The sequence below is a fragment of the Gavia stellata genome, unplaced genomic scaffold, assembly GCF_030936135.1.
Source record: "Gavia stellata isolate bGavSte3 unplaced genomic scaffold, bGavSte3.hap2 HAP2_SCAFFOLD_116, whole genome shotgun sequence".
NCBI classification, from domain to species: Eukaryota; Metazoa; Chordata; class Aves; order Gaviiformes; family Gaviidae; genus Gavia; species Gavia stellata.
This window is the reverse complement of record NW_026777221.1, coordinates 195,813-216,477: the sequence shown is the minus strand read 5'-3', so window position 1 is coordinate 216,477 and position 20,665 is coordinate 195,813. Positions and strand designations below refer to the sequence as shown.

General features: G+C 65.4%; 1 protein-coding gene across 1 annotated transcript; it reads left to right on the top strand.

Moving 5' to 3' along the window:
- Nucleotides 1-53: 53 nt before the first annotated feature.
- Nucleotides 54-19,934, top strand: LOC132321844 (E3 ubiquitin-protein ligase BRE1B-like; the record flags this gene model as incomplete). Its single annotated transcript, XM_059835254.1, has 17 exons — nt 54-109; nt 382-549; nt 1,865-1,962; nt 3,634-3,763; nt 4,832-4,951; nt 6,281-6,460; nt 8,053-8,188; nt 8,954-9,075; nt 9,555-9,683; nt 9,861-10,039; nt 10,215-10,332; nt 11,895-12,044; nt 13,824-14,036; nt 15,005-15,130; nt 15,674-15,814; nt 17,701-17,802; nt 19,657-19,934. Coding segments are annotated over 17 exons (2,345 nt in total), but the record flags the coding sequence as incomplete, so codon positions are not given.
- Between the last annotated feature and the right edge of the window lie 731 nt (nt 19,935-20,665).

Here is a 20,665-nt window from a genome sequence, read left to right as displayed (position 1 = left end):
TGGGCCGGTGATGGGGGGGGGCGGCCCCCCCCGAGAAGAAACCCCCCCGTGAGGAACAGCCCCCACTACCCTCATCGAACCTCTGCGTCTCGGCGGCATCTCCTCCACGGTGGGTACAGCCCCACACCCCCCACACCCCCAATCCCAGACCCCTGGGTGCCCCCCCCCGCACCACTGGGTGCCCCCCCAAACCACTGGGTGCCCCCCACCACCATCAAACCCTCGAGATGTGGGTCTAAGGTGGGATGTGGGGCAGGTTCCTGGACACCCGGGTACAGCCCCCGCCAACCGCAGACCCCTGGGTGCCCCCCCCCCGAATTTTTGGGTGCCCCCCCACAAATTTTTGGGTGCCCCCCCCCGAATTTTTGGGTGCTCCCGTAGGAGGAGATGGACCTGAAGGTGCTGCAGTTCAAGAACAAGAAGCTGGCCGAGCGGCTGGAGCAGCGGCAGGCCTGCGAGGACGAGCTCCGCGAGCGCATCGAGAAGCTGGAGAAGCGGCAGGCCACCGACGACGCCACTCTCCTGCTGGTTAACCGCTTCTGGGGGCAGGTGGGGACCCCCAAATCCCCACCGCGGCACCCCCAAATCCCCACCGCGGCACCCCGAAACCCGCCAAGGGTAACCCCAACCCCGGGGCGGACCCTCCAACCGACGCGGGGCTGTAGCCGAGCGCCGTGATGCTTAAAAGGGATGAAAGCGGCTCAAAAACGGCCTTGGGGACCCCAAAAACGGCCTCAGGGACCCCAAAAATGGCCTCGGGGACCCCAAAAAGCTGTCAGGGGACCCCAAAATGGCTCCCAGCACCCCAAAACTCCCTTGGGGTTTTTTCGGGGGATCCCAGTTTGGGAGACGCCAATGGGGTGTTTGAAAAAGGGTTGAAAGCGCTTCAGAAATCAGCCCCAGGATTGCAAAAGTGGGTCTGGGGACCCCGAAAGTGGGTCTGGGGACCCCAGAAATGGTACTGGGGACCCCGAAAGTGGGTCTGGGGACCCCAAAAATGGTACTGGGGACCCTGAAAATGGGTCTGGGGACCCCAGAAATGGTACTGGGGACCCCAAAAGTGGGTCTGGGGACCCCGAAAATGGTACTGGGGTCCCCGAAAGTGGGGTCTGGGGTCCCCGAAAATGGTACTGGGGACCCCGAAAGTGGGTCTGGGGACCCCGAAAATGGTACTGGGGTCCCCGAAAGTGGGTCTGGGGTCCCCGAAAATGGTACTGGGGACCCCGGAAGTGGGTCTGGGGACCCTAAAAATGGTACTGGGGACCCCAGAAGTGGGTCTGGGGACCCCGAAAGTGGTACTGGGGACCCCAAAAATGGTACTGGGGACCCTAAAAATGGTACTGGGGACCCCAAAAGTGGGTCTGGGGTCCCCAAAAATGGTACTGGGCACCCCGGAAGTGGGTCTGGGGACCCCCAGAATGTTGTGAAGGGACCCCAAAATTGGCCCGAGTGCCCCAAAAGTTGCCTGAGGGATTCTAGGGGGGTCTTGGGGGGGGGGGGGGGGTGGTTCCAGCTCGGGGGGGGGGTGGTTCCAGCTCGGTGAGTGTGGATGGAGTGCTTGAAAACACCGGAAGGGACCCAAAAATGGCATTGGGGACCCCAAAAATCACTCCGGGCACCCCGAAAATCACTTGGGGCTCTTTTGGGTTGTCTTGGTTCGATAGATGTGGATGAAGTGTTCCAAAACGGTTTTGGGGACCCCACGAATGGGTCTGGGCCCCCCAAAATAAGCCCCGGGGGCCCCAAAAATGGTCGGGGAGGGGCAGAAGGTGTGAGGGGGACCCCAAAATTGGCCCTAGAGCCCTGAAAGTCATCTGGGGTCCTTTTGGGGGTGCCCTGACCCCCCCCCTGTTCCCCCCCCCAGCTGGACGCGGAGGTGCAGGCGCTGCTGCGGCGCTACGAGGGGGAGGGGGGGGCACCCCCTGCCCCCCCCGGGGATCCCCCCGAACCCCGACCTGAGGGGCCCGAACCCCCCCCAGCCCCTCCCGGTGAGACCGAGGGTGCCGACAGGAGGGGTGAGTGGGGCTGGGGGTGTCAATTGGGGGGTCTGGGGGGGGATTTGGGGGGCTGTTGGGGGAGGGGGGGGCAATTTAGGGGGTCTTGGGGGGCTGGGGTCCTATTTGAGGCCCTGGGGGGGCATTTAAGGTGCCTGGGGAGCAATTTAGGGGTGTTGGTAGTTTGGGGGGGGCTGTGGGGGTTAATGAGGGACAATTTGGGGGGCTATGGGGGTTCTTGAGGATCAACTGGAGACCGTGGGGGGATAACTGAAGGTCCTGGGGGAAATTTCGGGGTGGTGGGGGCAGTCTGGGGGGGCTCTTGGGGGGCAATGAGGGCCCTTAGAGCAGTTTTGGGGTGGTGGGGGCAGTTTGGGGGGGCAATGAGGGCCCTTAGAGCAATTTCGGGGTGGTGGGGGCAGTTTGGGGGGGCTCTGGGGGGGCAATGAGGGCCCTTAGAGCAGTTTTGGGGTGGTGGGGGCAGTTTGGGGGGGCTCTTGGGGGGCAATGAGGGCCCTTAGAGCAGTTTTGGGGTGGTGGGGGCAGTCTGGGGGGGCTCTTGGGGGGCAACGAGGGTCCCTAGAGCAGTTTTGGGGTGGTGGGGGCATTTTGGGGGGGCTCTTGGGGGGCAATGAGGATCCCTAGAGCAGTTTTGGGGTGGTGGGGGCAGTCTGGGGGGGCTCTTGGGGGGCAACGAGGGTCCCTAGAGCAGTTTTGGGGTGGTGGGGGCAGTTTGGGGGGGCTCTTGGGGGGCGATGAGGGCCCTTAGAGCAGTTTTGGGGTGGTGGGGGCAGTTTGGGGGGGCTCTTGGGTGGCAATAAGGACCCTTAGAGCAGTTTTGGGGCGGTGGGGGCAGTTTGGGGGGGCTCTTGGGGGGCAATGAGGGCCTTTGGAGCAGTTTTGGGGTGGTGGGGGCAGTTTGGGGGGGCTCTTGGGGGGCAATGAGGGTCCCTAGAGCAGTTTTGGGGTGGTGGGGGCAGTTTGGGGGGGCTCTTGGGTGGCAATGAGGGCCCTTAGAGCAGTTTTGGGGCGGTGGGGGCAGTTTGGGGGGGCTCTTGGGGGGCAATGAGGGCCCCTAGAGCAATTTTGGGGTGGTGGGGGCAGTTTGGGGGGGCAATGAGGGCCCTTAGAGCAATTTTGGGGTGGTGGGGGCAGTTTGGGGGGGCTCTGGGGGGGCAATGAGGGCCCTTAGAGCAGTTTTGGGGTGGTGGGGGCAGTTTGGGGGGGCTCTTGGGGGGGCAATGAGGGTCCCTAGAGCAGTTTTGGGGTGGAGGGGGCAGTTTGGGGGGGCTCTTGGGGGTTGGGGGGCCACTTTTGGGAGAGCAGGCGAGTCCTGCGGAGTGGTTTCGGGTGCTGGGGGGGCAATTTAAGGGTGCTGGGGGGGGAAATTAGGGGTGGGGGGGGGTGCAGTGGGGTGTTGGGGGGCAATTAGGTTTGTTGGGGGGGCGGGGGGGGGCTCTTTAGGAATCATGGGGGGGGGAATTGAGGGTGGTGGGGGGGCACCCATGGGTGCTGGGGGGCTGGCTCCCAATTGCGCCTCACCCTCTATCCCCCCCCCCACCCAACAGAGCCGTGGGGGGGGTCCCGGCGCTCCCCCACCCCCCCCCTCCACCCGCCGCCCCCCCGCCCCCCCCGGGAGGGAGTTGGGGGGGTGTTTGGGGGGTCCGGCGGCGGCTTTCGTGGCGGCGCTGAGCCGCAGCGGCCCCGAGGAGGGGGAACTGCGCCTGCGCCCGCGTCTGGCCTTCGCCCCCGCCGCCGTCGCCCGCCTGGTGGAGGGGTTGGCGGGGGCCCACCGCCGCGCCCAGGAGATGGGTGCCCGTCTGGCCGCCCGCCGTGAGTCCCTGCGCCGGGCGGGGGGGGAGGGCCTGGGGTCCCCCCGGGGGTCTGGGGCAACGAGGGTCCCTAGAGCAGTTTTGGGGTGGTGGGGGCATTTTGGGGGGGCTCTTGGGGGGCAATGAGGGCCCCTAGAGCAATTTTGGGGTGGTGGGGGCAGTTTGGGGGGGCAATGAGGGCCCTTAGAGCAATTTTGGGGTGGTGGGGGCAGTTTGGGGGGGCTCTGGGGGGACCCTCAGGGTGCTGGGGGGGGGGGGTTGGGTGTTCTTAGGGGCCTTTGGGGGTCACTGGGGGGTTGGGGTCCTTTGGGGGGAGTGTTGGGGTGACCCTGGGAGGGTCTGGGGGGGATTTGGGGGACTCAAGGGGGTGTTTGGGGGGGCTTGGGGGACCCTGGGAGGGGTCTGGAGGGGGGATTTGGGGGGTCCCTGGGGGGGCTTGGGGGACATTTTGGGGGGTCTGGGGGAGGTTGGGGGGGCCCTGAGAGGGTCTGGGGGGGATTTGGGGGGGCTCAAGGGGGTCCCTGGGGGGAGTTTGGGGGTCCCTGGGGGGCTTGGGGGACATTTTGGGGGGTCTGGGAGAGGCTGGGGGGACCCTGGGGGGGTCCTGGGGGAGATTTGGGGGGCTCAAGGGGGTCCCTGGGGGGCTTGGGGGACATTTTGGGGGGTCTGGGAGAGGTTGGGGAGACCCTGGGGGGGTCCTGGGGAGATTTGGGGGGCTCAAGGGGGTCCCTGGGGGGCTTGGGGGACATTTTGGGGGGGTCTGGGGGAGATTTGGGGGGCTGGCAGAGTTTTGGGGGGGTCGCAGTGGGTTTTTTTGGGGTGACCCCCAGATTTTGGGGGGACCCCCCCCTAGTTCAAGATGCTGAACGCCAGAGCTGGGGGGGGGCTTGGGATGTGTCCCAGAGGTTTTGGGGGTGTCCAAGAGGTTTGGGGGGGGGTCTGGGGGGTGTCGTTGGGTTTTGGGGTGACCCCAAGATTTTGGGGGACCCCCCCCCCCCCCCCAAGTTTGAGATGCTGAACGCGGAGCTGGAGGGGAACCAGGAACTGGCCAACAGCCGGATGGCGGAGCTGGAGAAGCTGCAGCAGGAGCTCCAGCAAGCCGTGCGCAGCCACGAGCGCCTCAAGGTGACGCGGGGGACGGCGTCGGGGACGTTGGGGACATGGCGGGGTGGGGGGGGGACACACACGCGTTGGGGGGCATCAGGGATGTGGGGGAGATGGGGGACGTCGGGGACGTGGGGGACATCAGTGACGAGGGGGACGTTGGGGACACCAGGACATGGGGACATCAGGGACGTGGGGCACATTAGGGGTGTTGGGGATGAGGGGGACATTGGGGACATCAGGGACATGGGGACATCAGGGGCGTCGGGGACATGGAGGACATTAGGGGCGTTGGGGATGAGGGGAACATTGGGGACATCAGGGACATGGGGACATCAGGGACATGGGGACATCAGGGGCGTTGGGGACGTGGGGGACATCAGGGACATGGAGGACATCAGGGGTGTGGGGGACACTGGGGACATCTGGGACATGGGGGACATCGGGAATCAGGGACGTTGGGGACGTCGGGGGCGTGGGGGATATTGGGGACATCAGGGACGTGGGGGACATCAGGGGCGTTGGGGACGTGGGGGACATCAGGGGCGTTGGGGACGTGGGGGCCATCAGGGACATGGGGGACATCAGGGACGTCAGGGGCATGGGGGACATCAGTGACAAGGGGGACATTAGGGGCGTCGGGGACGTGGGGGACATTAGGGGCATCGGGGACGTGGGGGACATTGGGGACATCAGGGACATGGGGACATCAGGGGTGTGGGGGACACTGGGGACATCTGGGACATGGGGGACATCGGGCATCAGGGATGGGGACATCGGGGGCGTTGGGGACATGGGGGACATCAGGGACGTGGGGGACACTGGGGACATCAGGAACATGGGGGACATCAGGGACGTGGGGGACACTGGGGACATCTGGGACATGGGGGACATCGGGGGCGTCAGGGACGTTGGGGACATCGGGGGCGTTGGGGACACTGGGGACATCAGGGACGTGGGGGACACTGGGGACATCAGGGATGTGGGGGACATCAGGGACGTCGGGGGCGTGGGGGACACTGGGGACATCTGGGACACTGGGGACATCAGGCGTCAGGGACACTGGGGACATCAGGGACGTGGGGGACATTGGGGACAGCAGGGACGTGGCGGGGGACACGGGAGTCCCTGAGGAACCCGGGGAGGAGGGGACACTGTGGTGACACTGGGGACATTTAGCGACAAGAAGGTGCCACCGCCGATGCAGCCCTGTCGCAGAGGCACGAACAGGGGACGTTTGGGGACCCGGGAGGACAGCGGGGACGTCTGGGAGGACGAGGCGGGGAAAGGGGGGGGACACCGGGGCCATGGGGGGACACCGGGGGACACGGCTGGGGACGGTCCCCGCAGGTGGCCCTGCGCTCGCTGCCGGAGGAGGCGGTGAAGGAGACGCTGGAGTACAAAGTGCTGCAGTCGCAGTTCTCCCTCCTCTACCACGAGAGCCTCCAGGTGAAGATGCAGCTGGACGAGGCTCGCGCCCTCCTCCTGGCCACCAAGAACAGCCACCTGCGCCACATCGAGCACATGGAGGTGAGGGGACGCGTCCCCGAGGGGTCCCCAAGTGTCCCCGAGGGGTCCCCGAGGGTCCTGGGGGCTCCCCGGGGTGTCCCCTTGGTCCTGGGGGTGACGGGACGTCACGGTGTCCAACCGTTGGCCGTCCAAGATGGCCGCCTCCATAATATTGAGAAGGTGGAGGTGGGTCATGGTGGCCCTGAAGTGTCCCCAAGTGTCCCCAAATGTCCTGGGGGCTCCCTGGGGTGTCCCCTTGGTCCTGGGGGTCACAGGACGTCACAGCGTCCAACCGTTGGCCATCCAAGATGGCCGCCTCCATAATATTGAGAAGGTGGAGGTGGGTCTTGGTGTCCCCAAGTGTCCCTGAGGTGTCCCCAAGTGTCCCCAAATGTCCTGGGGGCTCCCTGGGGTGTCCCCTTGGTCCTGGGGGTCACAGGACGTCACAGCGTCCAACCGTTGGCCATCCAAGATGGCCGCCTCCATAATATTGAGAAGGTGGAGGTGGGTCTTGGTGTCCCCAAGTGTCCCTGAGGTGTCCCCAAGTGTCCCCAAATGTCCTGGGGGCTCCCCGGGGTGTCCCCTTGGTCCTGGGGGTCATGGGACGTCACGGTGTCCAACCGTTGGCCGTCCAAGATGGCCGCCTCCATAATATTGAGAACGTGGAGGTGGGTCATGGTGGCCCTGAGGTGTCCCCAAGTGTCCCCGAGGTGTCCCCGAGTGTCCCCGAGGTGTCCCCGAGGTGTCCCCAAATGTCCTGGGGGCTCCCCGGGGTGTCCCCTTGGTCCTGGGGGTCATGGGACGTCACGGCGTCCAACTGTTGGCCGTCCAAGATGGCCGCCTCCACCATGTTGAGAAGGTGGAGGTGGGTCTTGGTGGCCTTGAAGTGTCCCCGAGGTGTCCCCGAGTGTCCCCGAGTGTCCCCAAATGTCCTGGGGGCTCCCCGGGATGTCCCCTTGGTCCTGGGGGTCACGGGACGTCACAGCGTCCAACCGTTGGCCATCCAAGATGGCCGCCTCCATAATATTGAGAACATGGAGGTGGGTCATGGTGGCCCTGAGGTGTCCCCAAGTGTCCCTGAGGTGTCCCCGAGGTGTCCCCAAATATCCTGGGGGCTCCCCGGGGTGTCCCCTTGGTCCTGGGGGTCACGGGACGTCACGGTGTCCAACCGTTGACCGTCCAAGATGGCCGCCTCCATAATATTGAGAAGGTGGAGGTGGGTCTTGGTGTCCCCAAGTGTCCCTGAGGTGTCCCCAAGTGTCCCCAAATGTCCTGGGGGCTCCCCGGGGTGTCCCCTTGGTCCTGGGGGTCACAGGACATCACAGCGTCCAACCGTTGGCCATCCAAGATGGCCGCCTCCATAATATTGAGAACGTGGAGGTGGGTCATGGTGTCCCTGAGGTGTCCCCGAGTGTCCCTGAGGTGTCCCCAAGTGTCCCCAAATGTCCTGGGGGCTCCCTGGGGTCTCCCCTTGGTCCTGGGGGCTCAGGGGTTGACCTGGTGTCCAGCTCGTGGCCGCCCAAGATGGCGGCTGCAGTGGCGCTGACCTACCGGTGTGTCTGTCCCCTGTCTGTCCCCCGTGTCCCCTGTCTGTCCCCGCCGTGCCGGGGCAGAGTGACGAGCTGGGGGTGCAGAAGCGGCTGCGGACGGAGGTGATCCAGCTGGAGGACACGCTGGCGCAGGTGCGGAAGGAGTACGAGATGCTGCGCATCGAGTTCGAGCAGAACCTGGCGGCCAACGAACAGGCGGGTGAGAACCGCCGCGGCTCCCACAGCACCCACCATGGCACCCACAGCACCCACCACAGCTCCCACAGCACCCACCATGGCACCCGCGGCCTCCCTGGAGGAGCTGCCGGGGGAGAGAGGGGAGGGGGGGCCCTGGAGGGAGGGGGCGCTCTGGGATGGTCCTCCATGGCAGGGGGGGCGCTCTGGGATGGTCCTCCATGGCAGGGGGGGGCGCTCTGGGATGGTCCTCCATGGTGGCGGGGGGTGCTCTGGGATGGTCCTCCGTGGCGGAGGGGGGCGCTCTGGGATGGTCCTCCGTGGCGGAGGGGGGCGCTCTGGGATGGTCCTCCATGGTGGGGGGGGGGGCGCTCTGGGATGGTCCTCCAACATCTCTATGGTGGGTGTTCTGGGATGGTCCTCCATGGCAGGGGGGGGCGCTCTGGGATGGTCCTCCATGGCAGGGGGGGGCGCTCTGGGATGGTCCTCCATGGTGGGGGGGCGCTCTGGGATGGTCCTCCATGGGGGGGGGGGGGCGCTCTGGGATGGTCCTCCCAAAGCTCTATTGGGGGGGGGGGGGGGCGCTCTCTAGGACAGTCCTCCCCCCCCTCCATGGTGCCCCCCCCCAACTCTCCGGTGCCAACACCGCAGACCGCTCTGCTCCCTCTTCCCCCGGTCTCTATGACCCTGCGTGACGCTGGAGGGGGGGGGGGGGTGGCTGCACAAGGGTGCCCCCCCCGACCCCCGGGTGCCCCCCCGACCCCCAGGTGTCCCCCCCCCATATCCGCAGGGCCCATCAACCGGGAGATGCGGCACCTGATCAGCAGCCTGCAGAACCACAACCACCAGCTGAAGGGCGACGTCCAGCGCTACAAGCGGAAGCTGCGGGAGGTGCAGGCCGAGATCAACAAGGTGGGCGGGGCCCGCGGGGGGGCGGGGCTTCTGGGGGTGGGGCCCTTTGAAGGGGTGGGGCGGCGCCCCACCGCATGGCTCAGTGAGGATTGGGTGGCGTAGCCCCTTTAAGAGGGGGGGGGGTGTGTCCCGTTGGGGTGTGTGGCGCCTTTAAGGGGGCGGGGTTATGGTGAGGGAGGCGGGGCCAGCCCGCCTTGGGTGGGGCGGGTGTGCAGAGTGGCGATTGGCTGTTGCCCCTTTAAGAGGGCGGGGTGAGGCCTAGAGGCGGGATTGGGCGCTTGTTGCCACCGAGGGGGCGGGGCCACGCAGGTGGGGCGGGTCTTAAAAGGGCTGGGGCAGCGATGGCTGGGTGGGCCCCACCGAGGGGGCGGGGCTTGGGCTCGCCCCTTTTAAGGGGGTGGAGCCCCATGAGGGCGGGGCGCAGAGGCACGCCCCTCTTAAAACGGGGGGGGCTGCTAACCCCGCCCTCCCTCCACTAGCTCCGCCTCCAAGCCAGCGGCGCCCCGCCCCCTCAAGGCAGCGCTCCGCCCCCTCCGCCCCCACCCACCGCCGCTGCCCCGCCCCCAGAGGAGACCACGCCTACCGGGGGAGCCCCGGGCCCCGCCCCCGTCAAGGAGGAAGAGGGCGTGGCCCCGCCAGGCCCCGCCCCCCCGGAGCCCAAGCGGGAGGCGGCCCTCACCCCCGCCCCACCGGAGGCGCCCCCTCCGCGGCGACCGCCGGAGGAAGAGGAGCTGCCACCTCCCGCCGCCCCCCCGGTTCCCGCCGCCGCGCCCCCCCCGGCGCAGCCCCCTCCGCTCCGGGTAAAGGAACCCCCCCCGGTTCCCCCCCGTCCCCCCGGAGCTTCCCGGGGGGTTCCGGATCGGGAACGGGAACGGCTGCGGGAGCGGGAGCGCCCCAAAGGTCCCCCGGAGGAAGGCAAGAAGAAGGATTTGGAGGTCCTCAAGCAGCTGCGGGGGGAGCTCAAGTGAGGGGGGGTCCGGTTGTGGGGGGCGGTGAGGGGGGTTTGGGGGGGTCTGGGGGGTTATTGGGGGTGGGGGGGCTGTTAAAGGGGGGCTGGGGGGTTGTGCGGGCGGCGGGAGGGAAATGAGATGTAAATGAGATGTAAACGAGCTGGAAATGAGGTGGAAAGATGGCGGCAGGAAGGCGCAGGAGAGCCAGAAGGAGATGAAGCTGCTGCTGGACATGTACAAGTCAGCCCCCAAGGAGCAGCGGGACAAGGTGCAGCTGATGGCGGCCGAGAGGAAGAGCAAGGCGGAGGTCAGGGCCGCTGAGGCGCGCGTCCCCTCACGCCGTTCCCTCACGCCGTTCCCTCGTCTCGTTCCCTCACGCCGTTCCCTTATCTTGTTACCGCATGTCGTTACCTCATGCCATGACCTCACACCGTTCCCTTCTCTCGTTACCTCACGCCATGATCTCACACCATTCCCTTCCCTCGTTACCGCATCTCGTTACCTCACGCTGTTCCCTCACCTCATTACCTCACCTCGTTACCTCACGCCATGACCTCACGCTGTTCTCTCACCTCGTTACCGTATCTCGTTACCTCACACTGTTCCCTTACCTCGTTCCCTCACCTCGTTACCTCACGCCACGACCTCACGCCATTCCCTTCCCTCGTTACCGCATCTCGTTACCTCGCGCCATGACCTCACGCTGTTCCTTTACCTCATTACCGCATCTCATTACCTCACGCTGTTCCCTCATCTCGTTACCGCATCTCGTTATCTCATGCCATGACCTCACACCATTCCCTTCCCTCATTACCGCATCTCGTTATCTCACACTGTTCCCTTACCTCGTTACCTCACCTCGTTACCTCACGCCATGATCTTGCGCTGTTCCCTCACGCCGTTCCCTCACCCCATTGCCTCCTGCCGTTACCTCATCACGTTACCTCAGCTCGTTACGTCGCGTCGTTATCTCACGCCATGATCTCACGCTGTTTCCTCACAGCGTTGCCTCACCTCGTTACCTTATGCCATTATGTCACACCGTTGCCTCGTCTCGTTCCCTCACGTCGTTCCCTCACGTCGTTCCCTCACGTCATTCCCTCACCTCGTTCCCTCACGTCATTCCCTCACCTCGTTCCCTCACGTCGTTCCCTCACCTCGTTCCCTCACGTCGTTCCCTCACCTCGTTCCCTCACCTCGTTCCCTCACGTCATTCCCTCACCTCGTTCCCTCACGTCATTCCCTCACCTCGTTCCCTCATCTCATTCCCTCACATCGTTCCCTCATCTCATTCCCTCATATCGTTCCCTCATCTCATTCTCTCGCACCGTTCCCTCGCGCCGTTCCCTCATGTCATTCCCTCGCGCCGTTCCCTCATGTCATTCCCTCGCGCCGTTCCCTCACACCATTCCCTCATTGTCTCGTCTCGTTCCCTCGTGTGCCGTTCCCTCACGTCGTTCCCTCACGTCGTTCCCTCACGTCATTCCCTCACCTCGTTCCCTCACGTCATTTCCTCACCTCGTTCCCTCACGCCGTTCCCTCATCTCATTCCCTCATGTCGTTCCCTCGCGCCGTTCCCTCATGTCATGCCCTCATTGTCTCGTCTCGTTCCCTCGTCTCGTTCCCTCACCTCGTTCCCTCACGCCGTTCCCTTCATCTCATTCCCTCACGTCGTTCCCTCACGTCGTTCCCTCACGTCGTTCCCTTCATCTCATTCCCTCGCCTCGTTCCCTCGCCTCGTTCCCTCACGCCGTTCCCTCCTTCCACCGGCTATGGGGGTTGGGGGGGACGGGGGGGCCGTGGCGGCAGCGTGACGTCACGTACCAGGCGCGGTGAGGTCACGGTCCGCCCCCTCCCCGCCGGCGGCAGGCGGAGGAGCTGCGGGGACGGGCGCGGGAGCTGGAGGAGCGGGAGCGGCGGGAGAGCAAGAAGCTGGCGGACGAGGAGGCCCTGCGGCGCCTGCGCCACGCCGAGGAGCAGATCGAGCACCTCCAGCGCAAGCTGGCCGCCACCAAGCAGGTGGGCGGGGCCTCCGGGGGGCGGGGCCTCCGGGGGGTGGGGCCTGGGGGGCGGGGCTTTGCACGGGGGCGGGGCTTCACCTGGGGAAAGGAGGCTGCAGGGGAAGGAGGGAGGGGAGGGAGGAGGGGGCGTGGTCTTGAGGGAGGGGGCGTGGTCTTGAGGGAGGGGGCGGGGCCGGGTGGGAGGGGTGGGGCCTGGGGGGCGGGGCTTCACCTGGGGAAAGGAGGCTGCAGGGGAAGGAGGGAGGAGGGGGCGTGGCTTTAAGGCCGGGGGCGGGGCCTTAAGGTAGGGGGCGTGCCCTTAGGGATGGGAGGGGCGGGGCCTCGGAGGGCTTAGCCCGAGGAAAGGAGGGAGATGAGGGTGGGGGTGTGGCCTTAGGGGAGGGGGTGTGGGAGGGGAGGGGCCTCGGGGGGGCGGGGCTTCGCCTGGGGAAATGAGACTGCAGGGGAAGGAGGGAGGAGGGGGCGTGGTCTTAGGGGAGGGGGCGTGGTCTTAGGGGAGGGGGTGTGGGAGGGGCGGGGCCTCGGGGGCGGGGCTTTGCCTGGGGAAATGAGACTGCAGGGGAAGGAGGGAGGAGGGGGCGTGGTCTTAGGGGAGGGGGCGTGGTCTTAGGGGAGGGGGTGTGGGAGGGGCGGGGCCTCGGGGGGGCGGGGTCACCCGGGGAAAGGGGGCTGCAGGGGAAGGAGGGAGTTGAGGGAGGAGGGGGCGTGGCCTTAGGGGAGGGGGAGTGGCCGGGGTGGAAGGGGCGGGGCCTCGGGGGGCTTAGCCCGAAGAAAGGAGGGAGATGAGGGAGGGGGTGTGGCCTTAAGGGAAGGCGTGGCCTTAGGGGAGGGGGTGTGGCCGGGGTGGGGGGCGGGACTCGGGGGAGCGGGGCTTCACCCGGGGAAAGGAGGGAGGTGAGGGTGGGGGCGTGGCTTTAAGGGAGGGGGCGTGGCCTTGGGCCTATGTGGTGGCCGGTTAGCAGGGAGGGGGTGTGGCCTAGGGATTGGGGGTGTGGCTGGGGTGGGAGGGGCGGGGCCTCGGGGTGGCAGGGCCTTGGTGGGCGTGGAGGGGGCAGGGCCTAAGGGATGGGCAGGGCCTTTGGGGTGGGGGGGTCATATGAAAGGGGCGGGGCTTCGGGGGGTGTGGCTTGTGGGGGTGATGTTATGGGAAGGGGTGTGGTCTGATGGGGCATTGGGGGCGTGGCCTGTGGCATTGGGGGCGTGGCCTGTGGCATCGGGGGGCGTGGTTTTCCCCCAGGGCAAGCCTATGGGGGCGTGGCTTGGTCCTGGAGGGCGTGGCTTGGTCCTGGAGGGCGTGGCCTGGTTCCGAGGGGCGTGGCCTCTAAGGGAGGAGTCAGTGGGAGACGTGGGGGTTAGGGGATGGGGGGTGGGCGGGGCTCACGGCGGCGGGGGGGGGCAGTGTGATGTCATAGGCGTGTCTGATGAGGTCATAGATAGAGGCTGTGACATCATCAGCGTGTTTTTATCGGTCGGTAAAAGACGGGGAGAGGAAACGTCGGCACCAGGGGCGGGGGAGCAGCGTTTAGGGTTGCTGGGCGGTCCTTCTGACATCACAGGCGGGCCGCGTGACATCATCAGCGCCTCCTACGCCGCGGCTCGCGATGCCGCAAGGGCTCTCCGCCTCCGCACCGGCGGGCGGGATGCGCCCGTGGCGGGGCGAGGCTCACGAGGTCACCGGCGCGCCGCCGCCGCCCGGCTTCAGGGCGGGGCAGGGAGGGGGTCTTGGGGCGTGGCCCTGACGGCGGCCATGTTGCGGCCCCACCCCGGGGCGGGGCAGGAGGAGGAGGCGCTGCTGTCGGAGATGGACGTGACGGGTCAGGCCTTCGAGGACATGCAGGAGCAGAACCTGCGGCTGCTGCAGCAGCTGCGGGAGAAGGACGACGCCAACTTCAAGCTGATGTCGGAGAGGATTAAGGCCAACCAGATCCACAAGCTGCTGCGGGAGGAGAAGGACGAGTTGGCCGAGCAGGTCCTCGCCCTCAAGGCTCAGGTGGGAGCCGGGGGGATTTGGGGGGACCCCCATTTTTGGGGGGACCCCGGTGGTTGGGGGGCTGGAGGGACGCAGGTGGGCAGGAGAAGGTTGAGGTGGTGCAGAAGGTTCTCACCATTAAGGTTTAGGTGGGACCCAGATGTCTTGGGGGGCACCCAGGTGTCTGGGGAGGTCCAGGAGGATTTGGGGGGACCCCGATTTTTGGGGGGACCCCGGTGGTTGGGGGGCTGGAGGGATGTAGGTGGGCAGGAGAAGGTTGAGGTAGTGGAGAAGGTTCTCACCATTAAGGTTTAGGTGGGACCCAGAAGTCTTGGGGGGCACCCAGGTGTCTGGGGAGGTCCAGGAGGATTTGGGGGGACCCCGATTTTTGGGGGGACCCCAGTGGTTGGGGGGCTGGAGGGACGTAGGTGGGCAGGAGAAGGTTGAGGTGGTGGAGAAGGTTCTCACCATCAAGACCCAGGTGGGACCCACACATCTCGGGGGGCACCCAGGTGTCCGGGGAGGTCCAGGGAGACCCAGATGTCCAGCAGGGATTTGGGGGGACCCCGATTTTTGGGGGGACCCCGGTGGTTGGGGGGCTGGAGGCACCTAGGTGGTCAGGAGAAGGTTGAGGTGGTGGAGAAGGTTCTCACCATCAAGACCCAGGTGGGACCCAGGTGTCTTGGGGGGCACCCAGGTGTCTGGGGAGGTCCAGGGGAACCCAGATGTCCAGGGGGGATTTGGGGGGACCCCGATTTCTGGGGGGACCCCGGTGGTTGTGGGGCTGGAGGGACGCCGGTGGGCAGGAGAAGGTTGAGGTGGTGGAGAAGGTTCTCACCATCAAGACCCAGGTGGGACCCAGATGTCTGGGGGGCGACCCCAGCATCTGGGGGGGGGACGCAGGTGTTTTGGGGGTACCCCAGCATCTTGGGGGGACCCGTGGACGTGGGGGGGGGCACCCAAGCGTCCGTGGTGGGTGTCATCCCCAGGTGGACGCCCAGTTGCTGGTGGTGCAGAAGCTGGAGGAGAAGGAGCGGGGGCTGCAGAGCAGTCTGGCGGCGGTGGAGAAGGAGTTGGCCCTGCGCTCCCAAGCTCTGGAGCTCAACAAGAGGAAGGTGGGAAAGGGGGGCACCCAGGTGTTCGGGGGGGCACCCAGGCATCCGGGTGGGATCCAGGCATCTGGGGGCACCCAGGGGTCCAGGTGATGACACCCTTGGACCTCTCCATGAGGACCCAGGTGTCCAGGAACCTTCTCCTGGTCGCACCTTGGAGCCACATCTCAATGGCTTGATGGTGGCGGGGGGCACCCAGGTGTCTAGGGGGGCACCCAGGGGTCCAGGGGGGCACCCAGGTATCCGGGTGGGACCCAGGTGTCTGGGGGCAGCCAGGGGTCCGGGCGATGACACCCTTGGAGCTCGCCGTGGGGACCCAGGTGTCCAGGAACCTTCTCCTGGTCCCACCTTGGAGCCACATCTCAAGGGCTTGAGGGTGGCGGGGAGCACCCGGGGTTCCGGGAGGGAGGAAACGGGGTGACCCCGGTGTCGGGGTGATGTGGGGGGACCCTGCTAATGGGGGTGTTGGGATTTGGGGAGCGGGAGATGAGTGGGGGGGGACACCCCATTCCCCGAGGAAGGGGACCCATGCGTCCGGCCGTGCAGGCGGTGGAAGCGGCGCAGCTGGCGGAGGACCTGCGGGCGCAGGGGGAGCACGTCCAGGCGCGGCTGCGGGAGCTGCAGGCTTGCGCCGCCGAGAACCGGGCCGCCAAGGACAAGGAGTCCCTCAGCCTCAAACGGGCCCAGGTAGGGGGGGGCCCCTATAGCATCCATAGGGGGACGCAGGGTGGGGGCACTGGGGGGGTCCTTATGGGGCTGTGTGGGGTGCTATGGGGGCTCTGTAGGGTGCTATGTGGGCTGTAGGGTGCCCCCCGGGGCTGTTTGGGGAGTCCACGGGAATCTATAGGGTGCCTACAGCACCCTGTAGAGTCCGGAGAACAGCACCCTATAGAGTCCGGAGAACAGCACCCTATAGAGTCCAGAGAACTCTATAGGGTGTCTACACCGCCCTATAGAGTCCGGAGAACTCTATAGGGTGCCTACACCACTGTATAGAGTCCGGAGAACTGTATAGGGTGCCTACACCGCCCTATAGAGTCCGGAGAACTGTATAGGGTGCCTACACCGCCCTATAGAGTCCGGAGAACTGTATAGGGTGCCTACACCGCCGTATAGAGTCCGGAGAACTCTATAGGGTGCCTACACCGCCGTATAGAGTCCGGAGAACTCTATAGGGTGCCTACACCGCCCTATAGAGTCCGGAGAACTCTATAGGGTGCCTACACTGGCCTATAGAGTCCGGAGAACTGTATAGGGTGCCTACACCGCCCTATAGAGTCCGGAGAACTCTATAGGGTGCCTACACCACCCTGTACAGTCCAGAGAACTGTATAGGGTGCCTACACCGCCCTATGGAGTCCGGAGAACTCTATAGGGTGTCTATACTGCCCTATAGAGTCCGGAGAACTCTATAGGGTGCCTACACCACCATGTAGAGTCCGGAGAACTCTATAGGGTGTCTATACTGCCCTATAGAGTCCAGAGAACTCTATAGGGTGCCTACACCACCCTATGGAGTCCGGAGAACTCTATAGGGTGCCTACACCGCCCTATAGAGTCCGGAGAACTCTATAGGGTGTCTACACCACCCTGTAGAGTCCAGAGAACTCTATAGGGTGCCTACAGCACCCTGTGAGCTCTATAGGGACCTGGGGGGGCGGTCTATGGGTGCGTAAGGAATGAGTAGCGATTCTTTATGGGGTTCTGTGGGGGTTGTGTGGGTTTTGGGGGGCCCCGTGGGGCTGTTTGGGGGCCCGGGAGAACTCCATAGGAGCCTCGAGGCACCCTATGGATTCTATAGAGGGCCTGGGGGGAAATACGGGGGCTATGGGGTGGCTGGGGGGTCCTTATGGGGCTCTGTGGGGGTGCGCTGTGGACTCTGAGGAGCCCTGTGGGGTGGTTCAGGGACTCGGGGGACTCTGTAGGACCCCTATGGGCTCTATAGGGTGCCTGGGGGTGGCTATAGGGTGGCTGGGGCCAGCTATAGGGTGGCTGGGGGTTCCTTATGGGGCTCTACACCGGCTCTGGGGGGCTTTGTGGGAAGGTTCGGGGACTGTGTGGGACTCTATAGGGTCCCTATGGCACCCTATGGGTTCTATAGGGTTTGGGGGGGGAAGATACAGCTGGTGTGGGGTGTTAGGGAACCATATAGGGTGGGGGGGGGTTCTATAGGAACGTTATAGGGTTCTATAGAAGATGTAGAAGGTTTTGTGATATCTTATAGGAGATCTATGGGGACTTAAAGACGCTTTGGGGGTCTCTATAGGGGGTCTGTGGGGTTGTTAGAGGCTTTGTTGGGCCCTATAGAGGGTCTGTGGGGATCTATAGGGGATCTGCAGAGATCTATAGGGGATTTGTTGCTCCTGTAGAGGCTCTATAGGGGCTCTGTGGTTCCCTACAGGGGGTCTGTGGGGACCTATAGGTGTGTGGGGACCTATAGGTGTGTGGGGACCTATAGGTGTGCAGGGACCTGTAGGGGGTCTATGGGGACCTATAGGGGGTCTATAGGGACCTATAAGGGGTCTACGGGGACCCACGGTGCCGCCGTGGGTCATCGCCCCCCATCCCCGCAGGAGGAGCTGTCGCGGCTGCGGCGGAAGCTGGAGAAGCAGCGGAAGGTGGAGGTCTACGCCGACGCCGACCAGATCCTCCAGGAGGAGATCAAGGAGTATCGGGTGCGGTGGGGGTTGGGGGGGGCACCCATGGGTGCCGGGGAGGGGGTGGGTGGGGTTGGGGGGGGCACTCCCGCCTTCTCCCAGGGCTCCCGGCGGCTGGGCGAGGTGGCTGGAGGACCTTGGAGGACCCATGGGTGGGCGCTGGAGGACTTTGGGTGGGGTTGGAGGTCTCTGGATGGGTGCTGGAGGTCTCTGGATGGGTGCTGGAGGTCTCTGGGTGGGTTTGGAGAACCTTGGGTGGGTGTTGGAGGACCCTTGGGTGGGGCTGGAGGACCCATGGGTGGGTGCTGAAGGATTTTGGGTGGGGTTGGAGGTCTCTGGGTGGGGTTGGAGGTCTCTGGATGGGTGCTGGAGGACCTTGCGGTGAGGCTGGAGGACTTTGGGTGGGGTTGGAGGACCCATGGGTGGGTGCTGGAGGTCTTTGGATAGGGGCTGGAGGACCCATGGGTGGGTGCTGAAGGATTTTGGGTGGGCTTGGAGGTCTCTGGGTGGGCTTGGAGGACCTTGGGTGGGTGCTGGAGGACCTTGGGTGGGTGCTGGAGGACTTTGGGTGGGGTTGGAGGTCTCTGGGTGGGTTTGGAGGACCTTGGGTGGGTGTTGGAGGACCCTTGGGTGGGGCTAGAGGACCCATGGGTGGGTGCTGAAGGTCTCTGGGTGGGTTTGGAGAACCTTGGGTGGGTGCTGGAGGACCCATGGGTGGGTGCTGGAGGACCTTGGGTGGGTGCTGGAGGACTTTGGGTGGGGTTGGAGGTCTCTGGGTGGGTTTGGAGGACCTTGGGTGGGTGTTGGAGGACCCTTGGGTGGGGCTAGAGGACCCATGGGTGGGTGCTGAAGGTCTCTGGGTGGGTTTGGAGAACCTTGGGTGGGTGCTGGAGGACCCATGGGTGGGTGCTGGAGGACCTTGGGTGGGGCTGGAGGACCCATGGGTGGGTGCTGGTGGACTCTGAGTGGGGCTGGAGGACCTTGGGTGGGGTTGGAGGACCCATGGGTGGGTGCTGAAGGTCTCTGGGTGGGTGCTGGAGGACCCATGGGTGGGTGCTGGAGGACCTTGGGTGGGTGCTGGAGGACTTTGGGTGGGGTTGGAGGTCTCCGGGTGGGTTTGGAGGACCTTGGGTGTGTGTTGGAGGACCCTTGGGTGGGGCTAGAGGACCCATGGGTGGGTGCTGAAGGTCTCTGGGTGGGCTTGGAGAACCTTGGGTGGGGCTGGAGGACCCATGGGTGGGTGCTGAAGGATTTTGGGTGGGGTTGGAGGTCTCTGGGTGGGCTTGGAGGACCTTGGGTGGGTGCTGGAGGACCTTGGGTGGGGCTGGAGGGCCCATAGGTGGGTGCTGGAGGACCCATGGGTGGGGCTGGAGGACCTTGGGTGGGGCTGGAGGACCCATAGATGGGTGTGGAGGACCTTGGGTGGGGCTGGAGGACCTTGGGTAGCTTGGAGGACCTTGGGTGGGTGCTGGAGGACCTCGGCTGGGGCCGGAGCACCCATGGGTGCTGCAGGTCACACCCCGGGGCCGTCAGCCATCTTGTCCCGCCCTCCCCACCACCTCCCGTAGGGTTGGAGGACCTGGGGCTGGGCTCGGAGGACCTCAGCACGGGCTTGGAAGAACGTGGGGTTGGGTCCGGAGCACCCATGGGTGCCAGGAGACGGCCGGTAGGGTGTCACCACGGGGCTGACGGCCATCTTGTCCCACCCTCCCCACCACCTCCCGTAGGGTTGGAGGACCTGGGGCTGGGCTCGGAGGACCTCAGCACGGGCTTGGAAGAACATGGGGTTGGGTCCGGAGCACCCATGGGTGCCAGGAGACGTCCGGTAGGGTGTCACCGCGGGGCTGACGGCCATCTTGTCCCCGCCCCCAGGCCCGCCTGACCTGCCCGTGCTGCAACGCCCGCAAGAAGGACGCCGTCCTCACCAAGTGCTTCCACGTCTTCTGCTTCGAGTGCGTCAAGAGCCGCTACGACACGCGCCAGCGCAAGTGCCCCAAGTGCAACGCCGCCTTCGGCGCCCACGACTTCCACCGCGTCTACATCAGCTGAGCAACCGCGGCACCCGCGGGTGCTCTCCCCAACCGGCTGCGGGAGCTCCCTGTCCGACCACAGGGCCGCGGAGGTGGGTCAACGCCACCTTGGAGGACCGTGTTTTTCCTCGTGTCTCTGTTTGTTGAACCCCATGTTGGTCCTCAGCCACCCATGGGTGCCCTGTGAGACTTATGGGTGCCCCATCGCAACACACAGCACCCATGGGTGCCCCATGGCCAACCACAGGTCTTGGAGGTGGGTCAACGCCACCTTGGAGGACCGTGGTTTTCCTCGTGTCTGTGTTAGTTGAACCCCATGTTGGTCCTCAGCCACCCATGGGTGCCCTGTGAGACTTATGGGTGCCCCATCGCAACACACAGCACCCATGGGTGCCCCATGGCCAACCACAGGTCTTGGAGGTGGGTCAAGGCCAACCTTGGAGGACCGTGGTTTTCCCCATGTCTGTGTTTGCTGAACCCCATGTTGGTCCTCGGCCACCCGTGGGTGCCCCGTGAGACTTATGGGTGCCCCATTGTGACCCACAGCCCCCATGGGTGCCCCATGGCCAACCACAGGTCTTGGAGGTGGGTCAAGGCCAACCTTGGAGAACCGTGGTTTTCTCCGTGTCTGTGTTAGTTGAACCCCATGTTGGTCCTCAGCCACCCATGGGTGCCGCGTGAGACCTATGGGTGCCCCATCGCGACCCACAGCACCCATGGGTGCCCCATGGCCAACCACAGGTCTTGGAGGTGGGTCAAGGCCACCTTGGAGGACTGTGGTTTTCCCCATGTCTGTGTTTGTTGAACCCCACGGTGGTCCTCAGCCACCCATGGGTGCCGCGTGAGACCCA